Raw genomic sequence first — 16,854 nt, 5'->3', positions numbered from 1 at the left:
CACAAAGATAAAATAAGTCGTATTTTTGGTTCGTTTAATAGTTAAAACAAATTTACATTATTGCGATCAGTTGATAAAACATTGTCCTTTACAATTATAAAAGCTTTTTTTTTTTTTTTAAATCTACTACTCTGCTTGCATGTCAGCAGACTGGGGTAGATCCTGCTGAAATCCTATGTATTGAATGAATACAGAATCGTTTTGAATCGAGAATCAAATCGAAAAAAAAAAAAAAAATGATATATTATCGAATCGTGACCCCAAGAATCGATATTGAATCGAATCGTGGGACACCCAAAGATTCACAGCCCTAGTATTTATGTATATTTATTAGGTATCCTCAAAAATGTTTTTATTTCAAATTTAAATCTACAATTTATTTAAAAAAATGTTTATAATTGTTTTTTTATTTAAAAAATATTATTATTATTACTATTATTGACTTACTAATTTTCTTTTTATTAGTATTGTATTTATAAGCATTGTGTTTGTATGTCTTCTTAATTACTTTGTACATTTCTATTCTAAGTATTGTCAAGCTGAGATTAAGTTGGGGTTTTTGTAGTTTCTTTTATTAGATTGATCAACATTCTGTGATTTTTGTGAATAACATTTTTTAAATATGTTTTTAAAAAGACGTTTTCTTTCGGCCAACACTACACATACATCTTATGTCAGCAGCCAATAGAAACCTGTGTCATTTGTAACCTTTTCTAACAATGATTCCTTATAATTTATATACCAAAGAATATATTACAAGAATGGTGTTGAATCAAGAATCCATTCTGAATCGAAGCGTTCCCCCAAGAATCGGACTCGAATCATGAGTTGTGTGTAGATTCACATCTCTACAATCTGTATTTCAAAACAGCACTGATGGCCTCCTTCGCCACCTTGATTTTCAAAGTTTGCATATTTAAAAGCATATTTGATGTATTTTGGGCCTAAATCAATCATTTCCAAGCATAAGAATGAACAAAACCTTTCAATACTATAGTAGTATTGGCCAGTAGACAAGACCCAACCAATCAGAGTGTGCTGTTAAGTATCATGAATGGCCACTGTTTCGCTCAGGCGGCATCCATTCATGGCGGCCTTAATGCACAGGCTCTTGAGGTTTGGGGGATGCCCCCAAAGTTCCCTCATCCCCATGCCCCCCCCTAAGTTAAGGTGGCCTTGCTTCCAGTCCTGCTTCTACAAGGTGACTTTGGGTGGTATTTAATGTCTAGAGGGCTTTCACAATGTAAAAACATATATTTTAAATTTCCTATGACCTACCTATGAAAATATTGTATTTATAACTAACAATTTGTGTTTTGCAGAAAATTATATACCAAGGTCAGGCATGGAACCAATTAATGGGGATAAACAAGCATTTATTTTACAAGGGTTTGGAGACATGTTTTATTTATTTCTACACAAATTGCTGTTATATTTTTTATAGAAAATAAATTGAATAATACAAATATAAACACTCTTTACCCCAAATACAGAGTAGTCAACATTTTTGGCAGAAACTGTTTTGTTTAGTGTTTAAAAAACTACAGTCATGTTCTAAGTTTTTGTTGGAATGGAAAACTAATCAAATTTGTAGTAAAGTGTCAAATTTACAGTTAATTTATAAAAAAAAGTACAACCTAGTGAAGTTGCACATTCACACAAAGTGATGTGAAACACATGAAAATACCAGCAGTGGTTTGCTGTGATATTTTTATAGGATTACCAAAGTCATTCTCATTCATTAGTAAGTTTTATGTATGAGGGATGACATTGGAAGCACTTTGAATTAAACAGAAATCCTAAAGTAAGTCAGCATAGCTCAGTGTTCATCGTCCATCATTGCTGTTTATGTTGTTTACATAAACAACAGTGTAAATGTAAATAATATCCTATTCCACTAATTCATATTAATTTTACGTCACATTTTCGTACCCATCTCAAACTTAAAAACATTGCGACTAAATAAATTAATCTGTGTGTTTGTCAGAGGATGACCAGAAAGAAAAGTCTCTCTCCCACCACACCATTCAACAGCTGATTGTGGAAAAGGATCAGGCCTTAGCTGACCTCAACTCTGTGGAAAAGTCTCTGGCCGACCTCTTCCGACGCTACGAGAAGATGAAAGATGTGCTTGAGGGTTTCCGCAAGGTTTATTTTTCTCAAATAATTTCCTTATAAATGACAGGCTTAGTTGCTTGCCAACCCAAAAGACTGAACATGATCTTTCACTCGCTGTAGAATGAAGAGGTTCTGAAGAAATGTGCTCAGGAGTATCTATCAAGGGTCCGTAAAGAGGAACAGCGGTACCAGGCTTTGAAGATTCATGCAGAAGAGAAACTAGACAAGTAAGTATATAAAGATTGTAACCTTCCTTTTTTGATTTTGGGAAAATGTATCAACAGTGGACTCTCCAAAGTCAAAAGTCTACAACACAGGTGTCTAACTCAAGGCCTCAATTTTGGCCCTCCACGTTATGTTGCCCGTGAAAGCCTGGAAATAATGTGCCTCAATAAAGCACTTCTTTTAGATGTGTGTTCTCTCAATCTTGACAGAAAAAAAGATTTGCATGCTATTGCATATCTTCTAAAATTATCAGATTATGCAACACGATATTCAAAATATTTTTTGGTTATCAAAAAATAAATACCTAACTTAAGTACTACTTTTTCACTTGCAACACGATATTCAAAATATTTTTTGGTTATCAAAAAATAAATACCTAACTTAAGTACTACTTTTTCACTTCTAATAATGATACTGGATCCTGAGTATTGGCCCATTCCGGTATCAAACCATCATGATTCCTAGTACATATTTTTATAATTTTGTAGTGTGGAATGTTAGAACAGGTCTGATCAAGTGAAATTATTTAAACAGAGAAAAATAGTGGGTATGAAAAACACTAACCTTTATTACCAATCTCAGGAATGAATAAATGCAGTCTTTAAAATTAGGTGGTACTTTTATTGTTGCCGACATCTAGTGGTCACAATGACTGATTAAGTTCAGCTCGTGTTTGGCTTTGTAAAAGTAAATGTGCTGCAGGACTGACTGCTTGAATCAGAGCTTATAACAGACATTTTACATGCAAGCTGATATCATCTGATACTTGTTTATTTGCTGATATTGCACAGATATCAATATCAATATGGCAAATAGTCTGTATTTATGTGGTGTTTGACCATACTTGCACAATACCCAAAGCACTTTACATTATATGTAACAATCATCCATTCACACATACATTCATACACTGATGCCACTAACCACAACCCATTACGAGCAAGGTGGGTGAAGTGTTGCCTAATGACACAAGATCAGTGACTATGATGGCGGAAGCAGGATTAGAAACAGGAACCCTCAAATTGCTGGCACAGCCCCTCTGACATCTGAGCCACGTTGCCCCAATATCAGATTAGAACATCGCATCTCCTACCTAAATATGGCTTGTCACCTCGACTTATGATTTCAAAGCAAGTTATCCATCAATAAAAAATAATAATGTTGTGTATATTCACTCTTACGACCCTGTGAGGGCAGGCGTAACTGCTATGTGGCCCTCAGTTAAAGCGAGTTTGACACTTCAGTATTCATGCTGGTATGATAATATTTATTTTATTTGGATTCAAAATTATTTTTTTCCCCATTATACATTATGGAATTAGAAGTAACAAGAAGGGGACAAGCGGTAGAAAATGGATGGATGGATGTTCTATCATAAGCCCATGGACAGGCTAAATTAAAGTGTGAAAATAAGTTAACTGCCATAAGAACAGCAAAATGTGTACACGCCCATAATTAAAATGATGAGTGACACTTTTATATAGAGAAGTAAAGCAATAGGATTCTTGATTGGTTGGCAAATCACCTCCAATAAAGACTTTTAACTAGTGATGTTTACAGAGTACCGTATATTTTGGTACCGGTTCCCAATTGTTAAAATTCTGGACTAATAATTTGGCTTGTCTGTATTTTTTTAATCCATAATGACATGAGCTCGCTGTCATATTCACTCGGGTGCCACTGCAAAGCATAACAAAAGATGCAGTGGAACAGGAAATCATAGACAACCTTTTAACGCCCCACTTCCGGTTACGAGCGCAACAGAATTAATAAGGGTGTACAATGATGGTACTACCGCTAGTGCCCTCTAAAGCTAAAGATAACAGTCTGGATGGTTCGCTTCCCCTTTGGTCCGGATGACACGATGTCGAATATTTCCAAAACAATTTGAAATGTGGACTCTTCAGACCACAGAACACTTTTCCACTTTGCATCAGTCGATCTTAGATGATCTTGGGCCCAGATAAGCCGACGGCGTTTCTGGATGTTGTTGATAAATGGCTTTCGCTTTGCATAGTAAAGTTTTAACTTGAACTTACAGGTGTAGCGACGAACTGTATTTAGTGACAGTGGTTTTCTTAAGTGTTCCTGAGTCCATGTGGTGATATCCTTTAGAGATTGATACCCAATCATGGCACCCACCTGTTCCCAATTAGCCTGCACACCTGTGGGATGTTCCAAATATGTGTTTGATGAGCATTCTTCATCTTTATCAGTATTTATTGCCACCTTTCCCAACTTCTTTTTCACGTGTTGCTGTCATCAAATTCTAAAGTTAATGTTTATTTGCAAAAAAAAAAGTTTTTCAGTTTGAACATCAAATATGTTGTCATTGTAGCATATTCAACTGAATATGGGTTGAAAATGATTTGCAAATTATTGTATTCCATTTATATTTACATCTGACACAATTTCCCAACTCATATGGAAACGGGGTTTGTAGTTGTATATCGCTTTTCTACCTTTTTAAGGAACTCAAAGCACTTTGACACTAGTTCCACATTCACCCATTCACACACCCATTCACACACTGATGGCAGGAGCTGCCATGCAAGGCGCTAACCAGTATCCATCAAGAGCAAGGATGAAGTGTCTTGCTCAACGACACAACGGACGTGACTGGGATGGTAGAAGGAGGGGATTGAACCAGGAACCCTAAGGTTGCTGGCAGAGCTAATCTCCCAACCGTGCCACGCCGTCCCCTCAAAACCCACTGTACGTGTTTTCAGCGCTGCTTAGGCTCACATTTGACTGACAAAAATTATGATGATTAGCCGAAATGTGCCGGATAGTTGCAAGGATAGGACACATTTGCGAGACCGTGAATAATTTGCAGGGATTGTCTTGGAAGACGTTTCGCCGCTCATTCGAGTAGGCTTCATCAGTTCGTGGTCATAGACTTAGATTGGTCAGATCTAGTCCAGTGGCTGGTGCCAAAACCCAAAATATTTATACTCCAAATACCATGAGCGTGTGCCTGGGCAAGGATGGGTTTGCGCTACCGTAGTGAGAAAAACAACTGTTATAATGTAAATGTGGAATCCCTACTGTGAAAGCCAACGACAGTCGTTGAAATGCAAATTCGCCTCTTGGTATTGAGGTATTGTGTGGCAGAACGATTGCTGTGGATCGACTACTACCAGTCCAAAATAGTCGGAATCCCCCGCGTAAGCGTTCCTTTGAGTTATAAACACATGGCATTCTGGTCTGGTCTAAGAGAAATTACTTTCTGATTTCAGAGCCAATGCGGAGATAGCTCAGGTGAGGGCCAAGTCCAAACAGGAGCAGGCTGCCCACCAGGCCAGTCTGAGGAAGGAGCAGATGAAGGTGGACTCTTTAGAGCGCACTTTGGAGCAAAAGGTCAGTTGTCTGGAAAGAAACCATATTTGGTCATGGGTGTTCAAAATTAACCTCTCACAGCTCGGTGCTATATCAGTCATTTCCCCCAAAAAGGTAAAAACACAAATCATTTAAATAATCTGTCAAATCAATATTTATAATTCTAAATATATCATTTAAATATGTAAGTAAATTCCAATTAAAGAGGTTATAAAGCAGCATTCTGGAATTTCAATAATTGTAGATACATGTTGAACGTCTATGTATTTCAATTTGTACTCTTTAGGGCCTGATTTACTAAGCTACAAATACTCCCGGCTAGACAGCGTGTGCACAAAAAAAAACCCAAAAAAATTTGCATGTACTAATAGGGATTGTGTTGTGTGTTCTCCGAACACTGCATGTGCAATTGAAAAGTGGTGCAGACCGCCTTATTTAAGTGAGGATTATGCATCTACTATACTGGGCTTTTGCCACGGAGACGATCATTTTCTGCACATTCATGTTATCATGCTTCTAACTTGTGTGTGATCTGTTTAACCAGCATTGATTGATTGATACTTTTATTAGTGAATTGCACAGTTCAGTACATATTCCGTACAATTGACCACTAAATGGTAACACCCGAATAAGTTTTTCAACTTGTTTAAGTCGGGGTCCACGTTAATCAATTCATGGTAAAATACAACTATAATCTGCAATACTTTTTCTGAATCTGATTTAGACAACAGAAACATATGCACACTAGCACTTAATTCTGTGCGCAAGTCTGTAGGTCAAATTCGGAATGACTCAAATGCAAGAAAAGCACAATGAAAGACGTCTTTTCAGGTTGGAGATGTAGTATAGTAATATATTTCCTTAAAAAACAATAACAAACATTAAAAATAACGCGAGCCAAAAGCATCATCAATTGAAATTGTTTTAATTATCCCCATATGTCAGTCAGCAGCTATAAAATTATAAAGGGAAATTTCTGAGGAGACGATATGTGTAATATTTTTATTTCTGATTGTCCAAACGGTCAGAAATAAAGAATGTTTTGATACACACAGGTATGATGGAAGATTCTTGTCCCTCCATCGTCTGTCTGTGCAGTGCGAGCACTGATCGTGCAGCCGTGTGTGGAACTGTCAGTTTGCACGTCCTTCTGACATGTGCTAAATAAAACGCTTAATAGTGCTCGCAAAACGGTGAGTGTTGATACATCACATTGCGCGTGCTGAATAGTTATATTTGCATCTTCTGCTCCCAGTATTGTGGGCGTTTTGGCGATCAGCATATATTTGGCATATTAATGAAAACAGAGACACAAAACGGATTGCACGCCTTATTCTGCTCACTTAAAGCCCCGCTTAAGAACTTTCAGTTTTGTTTGTTTTTGGCTTTGCCAGTGGACCAAAGTGGTAGTGTTTTGCCAGAAGAAGACCACATTTCCCATTCATACTGACACAATGTCAGCTGTAATTGTGGCTCAAATATTATATTTCTAATGGCTCTGCTGATGAAAAATATTAGACACCATCAAGAAATGATCTTGGATTCTCTTCAAACATGACACTACTACCAAGAATGTGTCAGGGCAGATGCAGGTCGGAACAAAGAAAGACCAACAGGAGATTTTTTTCAAAGGAAGTAATAGTGAAACTATCACGTTGTTGGCTTTTGCTACTTCGCAAATTTCCAATAGCTAACATTAGCATAATCATTTAGATTTGAGTATCGAAAGTCACTTACTAGTCCAGCAGGAACACAGCCAAGGCAGCATTGGTCTTTGAGCTCACGCTAGCGACTGAAAGCCGATGCAATGTTAATCCTGACTGTGTTTTTCTTTTTTTTTTTGTCTACTCAGAAACATATTTTTGTTTATTTGGTTGTTTTGGAGATTCCGCCATGATAGGATTAATTGCACGTAGGTGTCTTCTTCTTTTCGCTTTCAAGTGCCACGCAGGAGTTCGCTTTAATGCAGTGGTTCTCAAATGGGGGTACTTGAAGGTATGCCAAGGGGTACGTGAGATTTTTTTTAAATATTCTAAAATTAGCAACAATTCAAAAATTATTTAGAAATATATTTATTGAATAATACTTCAACAAAATATGAATGTAAGTTCATAAACTGTGAAAAGAAATACAACAATGCAGTATTCAGTGTTGACAGCTAGATTTTTTGTGAACATGTTCCATAAATATTGATGTTAAAGATTTCTTTTTTTGTGAAGAAATGTTTAGAATTAAGTTCATGAATCAAGATGGATCTCTATTACAATCCCCAATCTTTATTTATATTTGAATCACTTGTTTATTTTTCAATTTTTTAAGTTTTTAGTTTTTTGTATATCTTTTTTTCCAAATAGTTCAAGAAAGACCACCACAAATGAGCAATATTTTTCACTGTTATACAATTTAATAAATCCGAAACTGATGACATAGTACTGTATTTTACTTCTTTATCTCTTTTTTTTTTTCAACCAAAAATGCTTTTTCTCTGAATAGGGGGTACTTGAATTTAAAAAATGTGCACAGGGGGTACATCACTGAAAAAAGGTTGAGAACCACTGCTTTAACAAATGGGGACAGGGGGAGTGATGTATGCCACAAAGCAAGTCAGAACATTTGTAGTTTTTTGTGTGGCAGGCTTCCTGCCACCCTCCTCAATGTCGCTTAGTGTCATTAAAAGCGATATAGGCCATGACCGAGGTGTCATTCAACTAGTTGTAAGTCCATGTATCAACCCACAAGTTATGAAAATATTTTATAAAGGTTGAAAAGTTACTTAGTGCTGCCTTCCAGGCGCAATCCACTTGCACACGTTAAGTTGATCAGCTTTACGCTATCATTGCACGCCTTTTGGTAATTGCAAACCTTTAGTAAATCAGGCCTTTAGTTTCCAGTCTAGATGTATTACTATTACTATTATTCTTTAGATGCTTTTTATGGTTATGTACAACATGTATTTCTGCTTGTAAAAGTAGTGAAGCTCATGCTTCAGGTTGAGCATCTGAGGTCTTGTGTTGTGGTGGTTATTCATTATTAAAAGTTTTCCACTTTTTCCAGAACAAAGAGATTGAGGAACTAACAAAGATCTGCGACGAGCTGATTGCCAAGATGGGAAAATGTTAGCAGCCGTTATTCTGGTTCAAGACTTTGTTTGTACAAACACAAAAAGGTGTTCATGTGCTTGGAAAATGAACAGGAATATACATTTGTTACCACTTCTCCAAGAACTCTTAAAGCCACACTGGGCTTGAATTTTCTACTGACCTTGTGGAAACAGGATCTTCTTAATCATGCTGTATATTTTTGATGTGTCACTGTATTGTACAGTATCAGTGGTGTGGTTTAACATTTTAGGAACTGCACCATGTCATTAAGTGTGTACGTGTGTGAGTGAGAGAGCGTGTGACGATGAGAATAGCGCGTGGGTTTAATGTTGTTTATGATGTTGCCATGACAGCCACTGAGGGAGAAGACTGTTTACCTACTTCTTGTGATGCCTCCTCCTTGTAACTATGAGAAAGGAGCATCAGAAACTTTTTTAGAGTGATGCAGCACTAAGAGAATAAAAAAAATATCACTTTAGCTTATTGCATGCGAGAGAGAAAGAAAACATTGTGTTTTTTGTATACAATATAGAAAACTCTACATTCGGAGAAGACTCATTCTCATAGTTATGTCTCCATTGTGTAAAACACAGATGACTTAATTTGTCACAGTTATTATTATTGTCAACAGCTAGTGTGCTTCCCTCATCTAACTTTGTAGATACTTGTCATACTTTGTCATAGCTGTTTTGATCAGATCATGGGACTTTATTTTTCTGTATTTTATTTTGCTATATACTAATTGTGATTGTATTCAGATGTGCACCAGTCCTGTTTGGGTCGTTGCGTCACGCTGACCAGTAACATGTCTGCACAGCTGCTGTACAGCATCTGCTTACAAAGTGCAATAAAAGATGGCAATATAAACTAGTGAGCTCACACTGTTTTTGTTTCTTGTGTTGCACGATCGAGTACAATGACTGGAATAAATACAAAGTGTTTTGATTTTATTCAGTGATTAAATAACTTTTTTTTTTTAATTAATCCTTTCTCAATCATTTGACCACATTAATATTCCGCTATGAAACCATCTCTTTTAACTCCCCCACAATTTCGAAATGAACAAATATTTTATATTTTGGTTCTGATTGTGGTTTATTTACCTTTCTTTGCACATGTTTACCCTTGTTCATTGTATGTTTGAAAAAAAATGGGAAGAAACTGAAGTGTATTTAATTCTACTACTTATCCATGACTTGCTGTGTTTAATTTTTACTATTTAACAATCGAGAAAGAATACCAATGTCTTATAAAAAAAAAAATCAATAATTAAAAAATATTTGTGAATAAAGTAAATAGCAATAAATCATGTAGAAAAAAAACATTACAGAAAAGAAAATATATACAAAAAGAACTACATAAATAGAAAAAAAAAAAATTTAATCCTACTATTAATCCATAACTTGTTTGTTACCATTTTCCAAAGAGAGAAAACCAAATTGAGAATGAATACCAATGATTTATGAAAATAATAATTTTTTTTGTAAGTGTGAATAAATTACAAATACAATTAAATATAAAACAAAAAGTTACAGAAATTAAGAGAAATACAAAAAAATAACAAATAGAAAAATACATTACACTAAATCCTACTATTTACCCATAACTTGCTGTGTTGTTACCAATTTCTAAAGAATAAAAAAAAACGTAAGTAAATAGTAATAATAAACCATAAATGGAATTAAATAATACACAATAATTACATATATGACTATAGATACAAAAAGAAATATAATTACATTAAGATTCGTAAATAGATTATGTATAATAAATCGTACATAATCATACATAGTTTTTTCATGTAAAATGTAAACGTTGGAAATGATGAACTCTGGCCTAGGGCAGTGGTTCTCAAATGGGGGTACACGTACCCCTGGGGGTACTTGAAGGTATGCCAAGGGGTACGTGAGAGTTTTTTTAAATATTCTAAAAATAGCAACAATTAAAAAATAATTTATAAATATATTTATTGAATAATACTTCAGCAAAATATGAATGTAAATTAATAAACTCTGAAAATAAAATGCAACAATGCAATATTCAGTGTTGACAGCTAGATTTTTTTGTGGACATGTTCCATAAATATTGATGTTAAAGATTTCTTTTTTTATGAATAAATGTTTAGAATTAAGTTCATGAATCCAGATGGATCTCTATTACAATCCCCAAAGAGGGCACTTTAAGTGTATGATTACTTCTATGTGTAGAACTCTTTATTTATAATCGATTCACTTGTTTTATTTTTTAGTTATTATAAGTTTTTAGTTATTTTTATATCTTTTTTTCCAATTTTTTTTAAGAAAGACCACTACAAATGAGCAATATTTTGCACTGTTATACAATTTAAAAAATTAGAAACTGATGACATATAGTGCTGTATTTTACTTCATCTCTTTTTTTCAACCAAAAGGCTTGAATTAAAAAAAATGTTCACAGGGGGTACATCACTGAAAAAGGTTGAGAACCACTGGCCTAGGTATCATTTATAAAGATGTAGCAAAATATGAGATGTTACGACGGTTTAATAAAGTAGGGCGAAAGGAGTGACCACTGAGTGGCGCTGCTACATTAATTCCAGAACCCTACTTCCGTTTCCGGTTTCCCCCTCACTACTGTTTTGACCGTCTCCACCCGGTAATCAAGTAGATACGGAACATGGACCGTCCGCCTGCCAGACAGCCGTGGAATGACCGCTTCCCTTCCCCGCCCTCGGGTTGGACCCGTTCCCCTTACGGAGGCTCCGGACATCGTGGGGGTTCTCCCCGCGGCTACTCAACCTACTCGCCCACCTCTCCCATGTGTTCCCCGGTCGGGTTTAACCGTGGACACTGGGGAAGTCCTCAAGCAGGGTCTGGCGGGAGAGGACGGGGCTTCAGGGGGTCTCCGGCTCGGTTCGGCAGCGGAGAGAGGGCGCAGAGAAGAGGACACCGCTTTGAGAGGCCTATGAACTTCAGTCCGTCGTCTTCCAGGGAGCAGGTCGGTTATAATACGAAAATGGCGCCTAACATTTCTCAGCTGACACGTTTTTACTATCTAGCCAAGAGTGGCTTTTCTGTTTCAGTTCAATCACCAAAATAGTTTACATTCTAGATTACAAGCGGTTTTTACAAATATAATTGCTACATCTAATGATTTAAGTTACAGTAGTTCGTCAATTCACGCGCTTAATTTGTGCTATAATAGTTCGTAACAAACTATAATATTCCTCCCATTTAAAAGCCTACTGTAATGAGATGTTCTTATTCAAACGGGGACAGCAGGTCTATTCTATGTGTCATACTTGATCATTTTGCGATATTGCCATATTTATGCTGAAAGGATTTAGTAGAGAACATCGACGATAAAGTTAGCAAGTTTTGGTCGCTAATAAAAAAGCCTTGCCTTTACGGGGTTGGGGGGGGGGGGGTTTGGTGCTAGCGGGGTGTATAATATAGTCAGGATGAGTCATGGATGCAAAGGATTCTGGGTATTCGTTGTGTTGCGTTTATGTTGTGGTACTGTGAGGATGTTCTTCCGAAATGTGTTTGTCATTCTTGTTTGGTGTGGCTTCACAGTGTGGCGCATATTAGTAAGAGTGGTAAAGTTGTTTATATCACATCCATCAGTGTACTATGTATCACCCAGTATGCCTTGCAGTCGTGTGCGTGTGTCTGCGTAGGCCGTATACAACATATTGCTGGACTGGTAAGCAGTATGTACATGTTGTAGAAGGCGTCAAAGGCAATTGCTTCATAGCACGCCCCTATTCTTGTTAGCAGATATTCGCGAGAATGTTTGCGGTTCCTATTCTGCGAGAATGTTTGCGGTTCCTATTGTCATCTCTACTTTTTGACACGGGTCAAAATGGCTCCTTGAGTGGGAAAGGTTGCCGATCCCTGAACTATGTATATTAAATATTTCCAAATGGTTCAACCGCCACCCGCCCAAATCTATTTAGAATCTATTTTTTCATCATGTCACCCGCCCGACCCGCGGTTTATCCGCGGACTCCGCGGATGAGACCGCAAACTGCTCATCTCTAGTAGGCCTTTAAATTAACTGAAATTAATGTAATTTGTGCTTCTACATTCTTACATTCAAGTAAGGTAACTACTGCTATTGGAGTCTACAGACTAGAGATGCGCGGATAGGCAATTATTTCATCCGCAACCGCATCACAAAAGTCGTCATCCACCCGCCATTCACCCGAAACAAGATATTATCAAATTCACAACCGCCCGCCACCCGCCCGTTGTTATGTATGTAATATAGACGATGCAAGGCATTAGTGAGGTTAGAAAGTGTAACTCCCTCCAAATAGCACAGACACAATGGCTTTCTTGAACTGATTTATTTGAAGGCTTCATTTCTCTTCAAATTCACAGTGAAAACTGTAATAAATAAAGCACGTTACAAACGTAAAAATAATAACATGCACAGCATGTGGATCAAACATTTTACCAAGTAAAATACCAACAAATGACAAACAAATACCCCGTTGGCCTGCATGCTGCTTTTAGGAGGAAATTGTTATTTTCTGGCTCTTATAGCCCAAACACTTAAAATCCTTGTGACACTTTTTAGTCTTTGTTACAATCAGCCGCTCTCTTTCTCCCTTTTCATTGCATCCAAAAAATGTGTATTCGTACCCGGAAATAGCTTCCTTACATCATTCGACAGACCAAACCAGACACTTCAAAATAAAAGTATGCCCACATACTGTTTCAAAGAGTGCTGCTCGTTTTTCGTATGTGGGTAACAACATTTAACTTTTTATAAATGGTTAATTTCTATAGGCTAGTAAGGTAAAGTGTTGTACCTGACATGTTTCTGCTACCTTGCTTCTGCGGCCTTCATCAGAGGTGTCACGTGATGTTAGCGTGACGTTGTCTGTGACGTGTTATATGGATTGTACCATCAAGTGTTGTCAGGAACAACACTTTACCTTACTAGCCTATATAAATCAACCATTTATGAATACACGTCAGTAGGCTAAATGAACCTCTTCAACATAACATTTAACTATGTATATATATTTCCGAATTGGTTCAACCGCCACCCGCCCGAATCTATTTTTTCGTCATGTCACCCGCCCGACCCGGGGTTTATCCGCGGACTCCGTGGTTGTGACCGCAAACTACACATCCCTACTACAGACATATTTTTCAAATCGTGAATAAGTAAGTTTGATTAATTGATTAAAACTTTTATTAGTAGATTGCACAGTACAGTACATATTCTGTACAATTGACCACTAAACGGTAACACCTAAATACGTTTTTCAACTTGTTTAAAAGCCTACTGAAACCCACTACTACCGACCACGCAGTCTGATAGTTTATATATCAATGATGAAATATTAACATTGCAACACATGCCAATACGGCCGGTTTAGTTTACTGAATTGCAATTTTAAATTTCCCGCGAGGTATCCTGTTGAAAACGTCGCGTAATGATGATGCGTATGATGACGCGTGCGCGTGACGTCTCTGGTTGTAGCGGACATTTTTTTCCAGCCCAATCCAAGCTATAAGTAGTCTGCTTTAATCGCATAATTACACAGTATTCTGGACATCTGTATTGCTGAATCTTTTGCAATTTTTTCAATTATTAATGGAGAAGTCAAAGTAGAAAGATGGAGGTGGGAAGCGGTGCACTGCAGCTGCTTTTAGCATCACAAACACAACCGGTGTTTCCTTGTTTAAAATTCCCGAAGGTGAAGCTTTACTATGGAACAGAGCGGTCAAGCGAACATGGATCCCGACCACATGTCAACTGGGGAAATTGTCGCTTTCTCGGTCCAAATCGCTCTAGCTGCTGGTGGCTATGATTGTAAACAATGTGAGGATGTGAAGAGCCCTACAACCCGTGACGTCACGCGCACATCGTCTGCTACTTCTGGTACAGGCAAGGCTTTTTTATTAGCGACCAAAAGTTGCGAACTTTATCGTCGATGTTCTCTAATAAATTATTTCAGAAAAATATGGCTGTATCGCAAAATGATCAAGTATGACACATAGAATGGACCTGCTATCCTCGTTTAAACAAGAAAATCTCATTTCAGTAGGCTTTTAAATCACCAAAAATTATTCCCGGGCGCGGCCACCGCTGCTGCTCACTGCTCCCTTCACCTCTCAGGGGGTGATCAAGGGTGATTGGTCCAATGCAGAGAATAATTTCACCACACCTCGTGTGTGTGAGACAATCATTGGTACTCTAACTTTTAAAATAGAAAATACAACAGGGAAGGGACTTCACCAGCAGGAGGCACACACAAAAAACAGACATGTAACAGTTTACCATTATACTGTGATTGGAAAGTAAATAACTTTTAGTTATCTATCTCAAAGGAATATTGAACATCTTAAAGTGCTTTTTTTCACTGCCTGAAAAATAATGCCTGGCGTTTTGTTTGTGGCCATCACTGCATTCACGCTCATTCGTCCGTGTTGATGGGCTTGTACTGCCCATCCGATTTGAAGCAAAAAATATTCCCACAACGGGACATATTGCTTTGTAATCATATTTCTTTCCTCCTAATTTTTGTTACTTGGCGAAACTTCTCATTAGAGAGTCACGGGGCTTTCTGTACGTGCTTCCTGTGTATCGATCTCTGCCCACCGAGACAGCTACTTGTATTGTTAAACTAACACGCTCAGGTGCTGGAAGTGATGCACAGAGCCTCTTCACTCTGAAGCGAGAGACTAAGAAATGTGAGGCTCAACAATTCTCGAACATGTCTTTCACTCAAATGCCAGTGATGGCGGACAAAAAAAAATCCTTAGCCTCTTGTGATTACGTTATTGCACTAATTAAAACCTCGATTTCGACTTGATGTCCAATAATCGTGCAGCCCTAGTACAGTATTTACCTAAAACCACAACATACATATACAGTGGAGCGTCTGATCCAAGATGCTGGTTGTCTTCCAAATTTAAAACAATTCTTCCCAAAGGAAATAGTGTGAGGTATAGGCCATTATTTGCTCAAAGCCCAAACTGTAGTCATGATTAAATATTTATTAACTGCACATGCTATGTTTTACTTAAAATTTAAACATTCTTTACTGTAATATGACTATAGGGATAAGTTTAGCCATTGAAAAATAAAACTAAAGCTAGTCACTCTTTGAATATGATACCTGATACATAATATACAGGGAGCCTAGTGGTGTTTTATAGGTATTGCTGGAATTAATCTGTAGGTAAAATATACACAACTTACTGTATTTCTCTTTATCAGGATCAGTCTTTTGACTCGATAGAGAAGTACTTCAGTCCGTCCATGTTGGAGGATCCCTGGGCAGTGCTGCAAGCAACAGAGCCACAGACATCGACCAGCAACAATCAGTAAACCGTAACAATACCAGGAAAAAGCTGGTGGGTTTCTGATTAACTCAGGAATCAATTTGTTTGATTGGAGGGTTTTATGTTGTTCATAGATTAATGTACACGTTTATGCACTGTATTTCAGGATTGTTTGAGGGAGAAAAGTCTTATTTGTGGGAATTCAATGCCTACAGGAAGTACTTACTCTGTTCATGATCAATTAAGGAATCAGTTAGATGAGATGTTTGTACAACTTTGTACAAAAATACCCATGTTTATGTATAGATTTATACATTGTTTAAATATTTTACTTGACAGGAAGTAAGTAGCTGGTCTGATTCTGATCAGTACAAGAATTTCCGGTTATTGGAAGCTTGTATTATGTTTTGTATTATGAATATGATACAAATGATTTTTTATATAAATTCTTACTTTGTGGTTTCTGTTGTAAAAAATAACATCTTTGTGGATATTAAAACGTAACAAACATTTGTTTTCTTTTTTCTGATCTATGCAAGAATTAATGAATTTGACAGTATGGTTGTGAGGAGTGTAAAAAATGACCAATATGAATTGGAAATTGGTTTTAATATGAAAGATCGATCCAAGCGTGAATGAACTCTCCGATGGTCCAATTACAAAATTTTAAATTGGTTTACTCGAGAGGTCTTCAGATTGTTTGGTAAAGGTATAGCATGTTCTATATGTTATAATTATTTGAATGACTCTTACCATAAAATGTTACGTTAACATACCAGGCACCT

General features: G+C 36.9%; 2 protein-coding genes across 19 annotated transcripts in view; both read left to right on the top strand.

Annotated features, from left to right (window-relative positions):
* Positions 1-16,579, top strand: part of tacc2 (transforming, acidic coiled-coil containing protein 2) — a 103,702-nt gene extending 87,123 nt beyond the window's left edge. For all 18 annotated transcript variants that reach the window (XM_061910524.1, XM_061910523.1, XM_061910513.1 and 15 more), the window contains 5 exons: positions 1,988-2,148; positions 2,239-2,345; positions 5,583-5,703; positions 8,737-11,759; positions 16,005-16,579. In XM_061910524.1, coding sequence (XP_061766508.1) covers positions 1,988-2,148; positions 2,239-2,345; positions 5,583-5,703; positions 8,737-8,802 — 455 coding nt within the window. In that variant the 3' untranslated portion in view covers positions 8,803-11,759; positions 16,005-16,579. The remainder of the gene's footprint in view (positions 1-1,987; positions 2,149-2,238; positions 2,346-5,582; positions 5,704-8,736; positions 11,760-16,004) is intronic.
* LOC133559765 (M-phase-specific PLK1-interacting protein-like) lies at positions 11,439-16,115 on the top strand. Its single transcript, XM_061911832.1, has 2 exons — positions 11,439-11,759; positions 16,005-16,115. Exons 1-2 carry the CDS (start codon positions 11,439-11,441, stop codon positions 16,113-16,115), a joined length of 432 nt encoding a protein of 143 aa, XP_061767816.1.
* Positions 16,580-16,854: the final 275 nt, after the last annotated feature.

This window comes from Nerophis ophidion, linkage group LG09, assembly GCF_033978795.1.
Source record: "Nerophis ophidion isolate RoL-2023_Sa linkage group LG09, RoL_Noph_v1.0, whole genome shotgun sequence".
NCBI lineage: Eukaryota > Metazoa > Chordata > Actinopteri > Syngnathiformes > Syngnathidae > Nerophis > Nerophis ophidion.
Note: the sequence above shows the minus strand (reverse complement) of the source record. Positions and strands in the feature narration are given on the sequence as shown.

Excerpts from the sequence above, each read along its gene's own strand:
- LOC133559765 (XM_061911832.1), top strand. The coding sequence starts at position 11,439 with ATGGACCGTCCGCCTGCCAGACAGCCGTGGAATGACCGCTTCCCTTCC. Across the intron at positions 11,760-16,004 it reads CGTCGTCTTCCAGGGAGCAG|GATCAGTCTTTTGACTCGAT; the intron begins GTCGGTTATAAT and ends TCTCTTTATCAG.